This window comes from Fukomys damarensis, unplaced genomic scaffold, assembly GCF_012274545.1.
Source record: "Fukomys damarensis isolate Sample0158 unplaced genomic scaffold, DMR_v1.0_HiC HiC_scaffold_16, whole genome shotgun sequence".
In the NCBI taxonomy this organism is placed as follows: domain Eukaryota; kingdom Metazoa; phylum Chordata; class Mammalia; order Rodentia; family Bathyergidae; genus Fukomys; species Fukomys damarensis.
In genome coordinates this window covers 83,588,691-83,599,353 of record NW_022900928.1, presented here as the reverse complement: position 1 = coordinate 83,599,353, position 10,663 = coordinate 83,588,691, and the positions used below count along the sequence as shown (strand labels likewise).

Genomic DNA, 10,663 nt, shown 5'->3' with positions numbered 1-10,663 from the left:
TTTAATGTGTATATATGGTCATGTGTGCATGGCACATTAACTCCTCCCAGAGTAAACAGTCTTGTACACTGACTGGAAATGACTTAGAGGCTTTAGAGAAGTGTCCACAGACAGGAGACAGTGAGATTATACTGGCCCTTATGATTATGCGCAACGTGCTGTGTAGCCACAGACATAAATAAATCCACAGCACACAGCATAATTATAAGTGAAATATAATGTGCTCGATGGGAGGAGCATGCGGAAGTAACAATCAGTGCTCACCACAGGCACTTTGGTATGTGTGGTCACAGGAGCTACCCACTGCTGTTCAGCTTTGTAAAAAGCTCTATTTCCCCATGTATGTGTATGTGTTGCACAGGTTCTAATGGCTAAGAAAGCCCCCTCTCCTACTGTAGCTTAAAATGCATATTGAAGCCTCTTTCTGCGCATACTTCCTTTATAGATACGCATAGCTTATAACACTGCTACACAGCTTTACCTTACAAGAGGTTTTGGGGACACTGAAGTATATAAAACATGCTTTTAAAAATCTAAAAAGAAAAGACTCCAAAATGAAAACTATATAACAATACCCTGATAAATGGTCAGTCGTGGCAAAAAATGAAATGTAGGACACAGTGAGGAGCAGCAGGTCCTGCAGGCAACAGAACAGAGCTGGGCCCCAAGCAGGCCTGCCCCTGGTGTGGCGGCAGTAGCAGCAACGAGTGGTTCTGTGTGTGGGATGTGGAGCTAACGCTCACGAGACCCCATTAGTGAGTGGCTATCAGCTCTTACCATGATGCTTTCCCTGCTCACCTCAGTATCTCAACCTCACAGCTTTAAAATGACTGTGAGCTGGGCGTGGTGGGCGCATGCCTGTAATCCTAGCACTCAGGAGGCTAAGGGAGGAGGATCACTGTGAGTTCAAGACCAGCCTGGGCTACATGAGTTCCAGGTCAGTCTCAACCACATAGTCAGACCCTGTCTCAAAAAAACAAAAAACAAACAAACAAACAAAATAAATAAAAAAATAAAATGACACTGTGCACTTCGGCCCTCAAAGGGTGGAAACGGGACCAAGCCGTCTGTGACAGCCGCTCAATGCTAACATGGAAAGGCTGTCCCTGGCTCTGGCAGCATGACATGTGTCTCTCACTACTTTGTGAACAAGTTCCAACAAGCTAGTGGAATACACTGAAGATATTTCTTTTTATGTGAGAAATTCCAAAGCAGCACACATGATTTATGAACCATGATGATTCCCTGGATATTTTGTTTCTTTGTAAGCCTTGACTTTATATTTATGAAAATGTTAATACTTTGAACACTTTTTAATAATGGGCAGAAATATCGTAATATTTACTGATCTTTTCACCTTTTTCTTTTATAAAGAAACAACACGAAATATGTTACTGAGAATGTTTTGCTGCAAAGATGAAAATGAGTATTTGCCATAAGAATTCAGTAAGTTTTAGAAGAAAATATGTATTTCTTTGATCCATTCTTTTTCAGAATCAAAACCAGCGTGTAGACATTATAAAAAAAATAGTCTATTTACATAGCATGGTGCACTACAGTGCTGTACAAACAAGACAGCAACACACGTCCAGGTGCTGGCCTCCTAGTGGGCGCAGATGACCGCATCCCACTGCACACACAGCAAGCAGCTAGCCAAGCCTGGAGGAAACTCAGCAAAGTCAACAATAGTATTGGCCAAATTTGCCTAAAATGCCAAGTTTTTATAAAATTATTATGGTATATATAATGAAATACACGAAATTATAAAAATAACATTGGTACATCTGTGAGAGGGTGTGTCTGAGTAGAAGTGGGCAGGTGGTCACTGAAGAGGTTGCCTCGCATCCAACATGGCTACGTCACCACCTGAGGTCGCGTCCCATCCTCTGTGAGGTCATACCTGAGAAAGCACAGAGAGCATGGCAGAGGGGTCAGGCTCACAGCCTGTTGAATATACACCCAGAACCTAGCCCTGCCACTACTTGGGGTAAGGAAACTCACCACTGGGTCCAGCCCTTGGCGAGTTCTTCAGATGCTAGAGCCACCAGCACCTGGGGAAAGAGAGTGCTTTTTGAAATGGGCTGGGCAGTTCCTTTTAGATCTGCTGCCTGTCTAATCGTCTCCTGTCTTAATCTAGCAATATGGAGCTCTCTTCCCCTTTTGTCGAGACTTATTTTTATTCTTTTTTACCTTAATGATTAATTTGTAATAGATTATGCTTGATTATAACCAAGAGATCCCACCTGTCTCCAGCAGTTGTATAACTAAGTTATCATGAAACATCAGTGAAGACAGTCCCTGGATGCTGCGTGATGTTGTCAAGGGCAGCAACTGTACAGACAGCTTGTTACTGGTGCTGCTGACAGCACACATGGGTTTATTGTGCAACACACTTCCCTGGCTTGATGCTGATGTACACAGGACTGAGGAAGACGTAAACTTACTCAAAAATTAATGGTGAACATGGACAGAGATGAGCTAAGGACTTGCTGGAGAGAGAGCAGTGTAACCAGTGGGGGAAGTGGGTTGGATGAGATGATTTTCCTTTGTGGTTTTTACAATGTTGTATTGAACAAAAATTTAAAAGCTTGAAAAATCAGTCTTTTTCAACTAAAAGTTCTTGCTATCAGTATGATTAATAAGCTAATAATATGAATACATAAAACCAATGAGAATAACTTAAGAAATATCTTCAGCCTGAACCAAGTATTTAGCACACTATTTTACAAATAGCACTAGCTGTAGGATAAGCTTGCCCTTTCTGCTAATGTGTGTGCCCTTCAGAGAAGGGTTTTAGTTGTGCTAAGTGTAGTAACCTGTGAAGATTTCCTTATGCTTACTTTGCCAAGAAGCCCTTTGTCTTTGGACAGGAAGCCGCCGCTGTTCTTCACTGCTACATCCAGTGTTCTCCTCTGCACCTCAGGGAGTGACACGTTGAAATCAAAGCTGCGAGGGACCAAGGAACTTTCTCTGTAATTCTGCTGTACTGTATCTTCTTTCAACTAAAAACTGTGTTTCTGCCTATGAGATCATTTTAAAAATTATGTTTTTGTCCTTGTAAAATCAGGTTCTCCTTTTAGTGTGTGTAGGGCACGAGTCTGCTCTTTAACTTACTTACTAGAGTGAAAATATAGGCAAGTGAGGAGCAACTTTAGAGATAAGACAGCTGAACCAACACTGATTTACTATTTGCAAAATGCTGCCAGAGTACAACATATGGACAGACCATGGTCCGAGGATGCCTGGACCCATGAGACTGACCACACTAACAGTGCCAGCCTCTGCTAAGCTGGAACACTCAACAGAATTGCAAAATGTAATATTATTATGTTGCTATAGAATAGATCCCCATTAACAGGATTTGTAACTTCCTTTATTATGTTTAGCATTCAGATAAGAAGTTTAAAATGATTATTAACAAGTGTACATGTGCTACACTGTGGTGGAGTCTGCCCCTTATACTTCTTGGCAGAGCACTGGCTGCATGCCTTAGGCACTCAAAGGCACTTCTAAGGCCTGGCTCTGCTCACTTCACCCGTCTCCCTCAGCCGAGGGAGTATATATCATACCTCTGATCGAACACAGGGTTTAACGTCTTCTTTGACACGTGTGTTTTCCTCCTCCCTGACCTCCTCTTGTCTGGCAATAAATACATGCGGACATATGGGTCAGAGCCATCTTCTGAGAAAGCGATGAGATTTCTTGTAACATGGACCAGAAAAAATTATATATTAGAATTTAAGAAAATGAGAGCACTATTGCATTCACATTTGCTGTATCACATTTTGATTTCATATATATCTAAATACCAAGAAGAAACAAGAAAGCTAGGGTGTAGCACAGTGTTTGAGCTCTTGCCTGTCATACAAGAGACCCTGGGCTGCATCCCCAGCATCTGTGTGTGCATGTTTATGTGTGTGTGTGTGTGGGGGGGGTGACAAAGGACAGTGAGGAGTAACTGACAGCACATTCTGTGAGGCCTTCCCCACACCTGCCTGCTGGCTTCTCTCTCAATGGCTTTGCCAGAGGCAACTTGACTCTTATTTCCAGAGTTCAGAGTCTGGGGGACATTCCAGGTCCTTGCTCTGCTTCTAACATGTCTTTCCATCACATTTCTAGTGGTTTATCCAGATGAAGAAACAAGTCAGGCTTTGGCCAAGCGAACCGGCCCCACGTGTCCTGTGTGGCATCCTGGTTCCCTCTGTTGCCTGCCTGGCCATTCACTTTCACCCATCTAGCCCCTGCACAGGACCCACCTCCTCCATTCAGCCTGCCCTGCTCTTTGCCTAGGACAACGGAAATGGGCCAGACCAGTCTAGAACTTGTCCTCACGACCACTCTGGGCTCTGCACTGACTGGTAACCAGCAGTCAGTGGGCAGGTGTTGATCGGCACTCGTCATGGCCTCTCTCTGAGCAATAATCTCAGTGGCAAGAACATACAAGGAACAACATAGTCACTGAACTGAATTCTATGTTTACTAATTTTATTTCCCTGTTTCCTACAGGTTTTTATTCTATTATTTTTTGTTTGTTTTGAGATAAGGTCTCACTATATAGCCCAGGATGGCCTCGAACTTCCTGCCTCAGCCTCCCAAGTTATAGGTGGGTACCAGCTCCTACAGGCTTTTATAAATGCTAAATATTTATATCTTTATTTTTTTGGTACCAGGGATGGAACTCAGGACCATACACTTGTGAGGCAAGCACGGTGCTACTGAGATAAATCCCTGGCCCTATATCATTATTTTAAACAACTGTCAAATGGCCCATACCATTATCCTTAATCAAATACAAACTAAAGCAACACTGTCATCCCACTTCAGATTTACAAAATTGGCATACTACACTAGATAAATAAAATTTTTTGACTGTGGGGGGGAAAGGTACACCCATATCCTTGGAATAACCTGTCAACTGTATGCTCTTCTTTCGAAGACTACAGTAATACCTATCATAAACCTAAAAACTTTTTTGATCTTTTGATCCAAATTTTCCTACTTCTGGAAATTAAATCCAAAAAAATAGTTCAAAACAAGTTCATCATCAAAATTACATTAATACAGATATCCAAGAAGGCATATTATATACTTGCATAAATTACATTATAGCAATTCAAGGGAGCATTATAAAGCCACTAACATGGTTATAGATACAACAGAAATGTTTGTAAAGTAATGTTAAGAACAAAAAAGGAATAAGTTATTTACTGGGATTTTAGTAGTGAAAAATACAGGGTTGTAAAGACCAGAATCCAGAAGAGAATGTAAGACATGAATGACGTGTGCACATGCATGCATGTATGTGTCTGTGGATACATATAGGAGGCATATGTGCTTGTGAGGGGGATAGAATGATGACTGATTCTCTCAAAATTCTCTTTAATGTTTCTTTTTTTTTTAATCATTCAAATAGCTCATTGAGGTTTTTCAGCTTTGCCATAGACTGGGGAAATCTTTAACACATTTAAGCTGTTTTACATGCATTTTTGTATGTTATAAACAACCTAGCAATTATTAATAAAAGCAAAAATGTTCTTCAGTTTGCTTATACTTCTTTTGAGAGAAGAAAATATTCTAATAAGTCAATGAGAGAGTCTTTCCCCAACTCTCCCCTCCTTCAAACTACCACAGGATAAAACAAAATCACTAAACATAATTCACACCTATGAAATATACTGATTTTATCTGTTTGCTCTACATCGTAGTTGAAGAGAGATTTCGTACTAAAGAAAGGATCAGAACTTCCAGCAGCACAGGAAGCAGGTCCAGTTGTTCTGCTCTTAAAAGAGCCATGTGTGCCCCGCCTGGGGGCCAGCAGCAGCACTTACAGTCCTGTGTCCTGGGTCAAGAAGGAGGCAGGCACCACTTACCTGCAGGAGTGTACCACCACGATGAGCTTGTTTCTCTGGGAGCTGTGCCGGATGGTCAGCTGGATCTGCCCCAGTGGAGACTGCCCCAGCATTGTGCCACTGTGGGAAGCAGAGCAGGTCACCAGGTATGTACAGTGGCACAATACACATAGCAAGGTAATGCACATTTATCTAGACAGAAAGAATTTAGATTACCCATGAACTTAAACAGAATTTGAAACTTTGGGTATAAGTTGAATTGAAGTTGTATTTCACATGAGGGTTCAATACAACTAAATTAATCAAAATCAGTAATATTCCACTGAGAGGCCAAAGTAAAAGGAGATAAATCTCTCTGTTGGATACCAGTTCTTTGGCCTTTGCTCAGCAGTCTACCTTGACTATCACCAGCCCTATACCCCCAGGTGAGCCCCAGTATACCCTCCTTCTACTCTCTGCTTGGGGAACAAGCTCTGGGACAGTGACTGTGCTCACTCAGTATCCTCCAAGGTCATTTAGCTACTCCCCAAACTGCAGCCCTGAGAACAGGTGGTTTCTCATTTAAAACTGTTTTCTTCTAGAGAGAAGAGACAAAATTCTTTTTTCCAAAAACAATGGATATGAAAAAGAATAAAGGAGAGCTGGGCATGGTGGCACACTCCTGTAATCCCAGCAGTTGGGAGGCTGAGGCAGGAGGATCGCTGTGAGTTTGAGACCAGCCTGGGCTACACAGTGAGTTCCAGGTCAGTCTCAAATACATAGTGAGAGCCTGTCTCAAAAAAAACAAAAAAAGAAAAAGAAAAAGAATGAAGGAAAAAGTATATGGGATCAGAGAAGGCCTCATAGACACAGGCATGGCCTCGTGCCTCCTGATGCTGTCCTAACCATCAGGCACAGTTAGCATTTTCACCTTTGCCTCCAAGTCTGTTTCTGTTTCCTCACCACACAATACACCTCTTCTACCAACAAGTAGGAAGAACAGTTTCAAAGGTCATTTTACTTCTACCTAAAGGAAGCGTTAACATCTGAAGCTTGTGATGACTAGGCTAGTCTACCTTATTGAAGAAACCATTAACATATCTATGAACCATAGAGCTTAATTAACCCACACTCAGGGTTGGGGATTTGGCTCAGTGGTTCCACCACCTGCCTCACAAGCACAAGGACCCGAGTTCAATCCCTGGCACGACCCCCGCCCCAAAAAAAACCCAACACCCAAAGACAAATAGGAACTAGTCAGGAGTACCTGGACACTGGCCCCACATAAAAGACCAGGGCCAATTCTTACACTACAAAAAGAGCCAAGCTTTCTGCCAGACCATCACCTGTCCCACATTAGGAGTTGACAGTCACCCTTTGAGTCTGTCTTACTGGCATGAGAGGTGCTCAGTAGCTTCAGAGCTCTTAGCTTTCTGTAATTTTCTTTCTTTTTTTTTTTTTTTTTTTTTTTTTTTTTAGTTTTTTGAGACAGGGTCTCACATGTAGTTGAGACTGACCTGGAACTCACTATGTAGCCCAGGCTGGTCTCAAACTTGCAATGATCCTCCTGCCTCAGCCTCCCAAGTGCTGGGATTACAGGCATGCACCACCAGGCCCGGCCTTTTCTGTCATTTTCATTTGTGATAGCTCTTACTCCATCATTTCCTCATATTTAAATGAGGAGGTCCTAGAAAATGACAGGTCTTATTTTCTTTTAACAGTAGCAAAGATTATTCAAGAAAGTAAGAGTGGGAGAAACTGGCTCTGCAGAGGAAGCTTGGACAGAGTAAAGAGGAAAAGAGGATAAAAGCCAAAATAAAAGTATATGCTGCATCTGGGAAACACAGCATGGGCTACTGTAGAAAGTTACAATAGCTTTTTTTTTTGTTTTGGTACCAGGGATCAAACTTGGGTCATTGTGCTTGTGGGGCAGGTGGTGGAACCACTGAGCTAAATCCCCAGCCCAGTAGCTGGTTTTTTGGAGACAGGATCTTGGTATGTAGTTCAGTCTGGCCTTAATTCACTATGTAGCCTCATCTGGCCTCGAATTGGCAGTGACCCTCCTGCTTCAGCCTCCCAAGGACTGGGATTACAGGTGTGCACCATTATGCCCTGTGACAGGTTTTATTTTGATTTTAGTTTATGTGCTGCAGAAGTGAGCACAACAAGTTTTATTTTGAAAGTCAAAGACTCAGGCAGGCAAAAGTGCAACACAACCTGAAATTTCTCCAGCTAATTTAAGATGATATATTCTTCCCCTCGGAGGGCATGTTAACAACAAGCTCGAGGGCTAACAGCCATTGTGTATGTGTCGGATGTGAACTGTGGCAGTGTTAACAATGGCAGTGTAGTATGTGGACCTGAACTCTGTGCTAACGAGCCCCAGGCTATGTCATAAACTCTGTGTCAACAGCCCATGTTATATGCTGAACTCAGCGTCAAGAACAGCCCTGTGGTATGTGGGACCTGAACTCTGATGGTGTTCATAGCAACCCTTGCAATATGTCAGTTGCCTCGCTGGCCTTGATAAACAACAAAGTGGGCATGTAGTTACTTTTCTAGTTGTCGCAGCCTCTGCCGCAGCTCCTGGGTGGCAATGGGCAGAGATATGTCTGAGGCGATGCTAGGTGTAGGCTCTTTGACAGAGGTATGGCTTGGTGAGGCCAGGAGGCTGGAGGTGCTTCTGCCCAGGTCACGATGGGCTGGAGGGCCGGCCTCAGAGGGCTGGGCCTTCTCTTCTGCACCAGGTTTCTCTATGACCCCGACCCCGATGATGGGTGTGGAGGGAGCTGTGCTGCTGCGACTGGTGGCTGGAGATGCAGACACCTGAGACTTGACAGGCATTTTCCTTCCTTCTTTGGAAATGGAGGGTCGTTTCACTTGAGCTGAATGTTGGTAGTCTGGAGGCCTTTCTTGCTTTTCTAGATGGAGCACCTAGAAGTGGAAACAAACACTGAAACCAGTGACACTGGCAACATCCTGATACTTGAGTGGCTCTAGCTGCATTTATCTAAAAGTATTTCTTTAAAACTTGTCCCAAAACATTTAAAAAATCCAGTCTTATCTGTTCAGCTATTCTATTATTAAAATAACGCCATACTACAAAAAGTTTAGGGCTGGGGATTTAGTTTAGTGGCACCATGCCTCCCATGTAAGCTCAAGGTCCTGAATTCCATCTCCAGTACCACAAAAACAAACAAAACAAAACAAAAAGTTTAGAAAAAGGTTAAGTAATCAAAACATTGCTTCCCAATACAAGCACTATTTTGTGTGTTCCTTTATCTGCCTCTATTTATACATATTCCTACTCAAGTGAGAGAAAATGTTCTCCCTACAGAACCCTGTTGAGTTACAAGTCCTTGACAGAAGCCTAAATCCCTTGCTCTATACAATGTTTGCACCAGGAATTTGCAGAGAAAAGAAGAATGTCCTGAAGACCTGGTATCCAGCAGGATTGCCCCATCAGCAAGGTGGCACCAGTCAAGGGACAGCCACACCCCCAGTCTGGAGCAGCATCAGTGGGGCTGGGCCATGACGACCCTGAGCACAGTCTACACATGGCCTACAGAGATGGCCTGAGGACTTTTTCTGTTTCTGAAATAAAGCAGCAGTAATCATCTTTACATTCAGCAGCCTCCCTACATTCTGCAGGATTAGCAAGTCAGATGTCAGGAAACAGGAATACTAGCCCAAAGGACAGTAGGATCTATGGCTTGGGGATACTGCAGTCCTTTCTAAAATGCTGTGTCAATAACCAGAGTCTTGGCCAGTACGAGGAGACCACTTCTACTGCACCCTTAGCAGACTGAGTCCATGTAGGTTCTACTCTCTGTAGGTTTTAATAAGCTCTCTCCCCTGAGCATATTGCTTCAGCTATAGTTTTCATCATCACAGAACTGCCTGGGCATATGGCACCATCCACCACACTGGCCAGCCCAGGACCAGCACTCCAGCAGCCCCTTTTCCTCCCACCCTGACCAGTTTCCTGTAAGGATGAGGGCCAGATGTACCCTGAGGGCAATCTTCATCTTCAAAGTGCTGTTGGGCCCTGAGTTGCTGAGTTGGAAGCGCTGGTTCACAGTCATGTCTTCACTCCCCAGCAGCTGACTGAGTGGGATCCTCAGGCTCCCCAGACTGCACTGGTGCTGCTCATCTTTGACCTGCAGAATTCAGGATGGAAAACACACTTAGCTCAGGAAAGGTGTAGAAACTACAGAAAACGTAGAAAGGTACAAAAATTCTCTTTTAAGGAATATTTTTAAAAGAACCCAGAAGATATTTTGGCCATATTCCTCATCTCCAGCTGGGGACTAAACTCAAGGAGCTACATTCCCAGCTCTTTTTAAAAAATTTAAGCTGGGGATTTAGCTCAGTGGTTCTGTCACCTGCCTCACAAGCGCAAGGTCCCAAGTTCAATCCCCGGCACCAAAAAGAAAATAATTAATTAATTACTTAATTGATGACAGGGTCTTGCTAAGCTGCCCAAACTGGCTTCAACGTCACCATCCTCCTGCCTCAGCCTCAAGTTGCTGGTATTACAGACATGTGCCACCACACCTGGCTCCAGCCATATTTTTTAAAGTAGTATTTCCATAGATGACCAACATATCAGAAAACTTTCTCAGCAAGACAAAACTGTCGCAAGCAAAATATCTGCCACATGTGTTTCACATTTGCTCATGACAAAACCACAATGAGCATAACAAAGAATATTACATTCTATGCATCTGTTACAAAAAACGAGCTAGGAGGTAACGGTCTACACAAATCTGAAGATTAGAAAGAAATGTCAGTGAAAATGGAATTAAAAGACCATAGGTAGCACTGTGTGAAGT

At 43.1% G+C, this 10,663-nt stretch overlaps 1 protein-coding gene across 3 annotated transcripts in view; it reads right to left on the bottom strand.

The window, feature by feature from the left end:
- Positions 1–961: 961 nt before the first annotated feature.
- The window catches only part of Esyt2 (extended synaptotagmin 2), a 78,673-nt gene continuing 68,971 nt past the window's right edge, over positions 962–10,663 (bottom strand). For all 3 annotated transcript variants that reach the window (XM_010641689.3, XM_010641698.3, XM_033764440.1), the window contains 7 exons: positions 9,839–9,988; positions 8,383–8,762; positions 5,871–5,969; positions 3,570–3,701; positions 2,841–2,946; positions 2,002–2,051; positions 962–1,900 (listed from right to left, as the gene is read on the bottom strand). In XM_010641689.3, the coding sequence (XP_010639991.1) occupies positions 1,855–1,900; positions 2,002–2,051; positions 2,841–2,946; positions 3,570–3,701; positions 5,871–5,969; positions 8,383–8,762; positions 9,839–9,988 (963 nt within the window). In that variant the 3' untranslated portion in view covers positions 962–1,854. The remainder of the gene's footprint in view (positions 1,901–2,001; positions 2,052–2,840; positions 2,947–3,569; positions 3,702–5,870; positions 5,970–8,382; positions 8,763–9,838; positions 9,989–10,663) is intronic.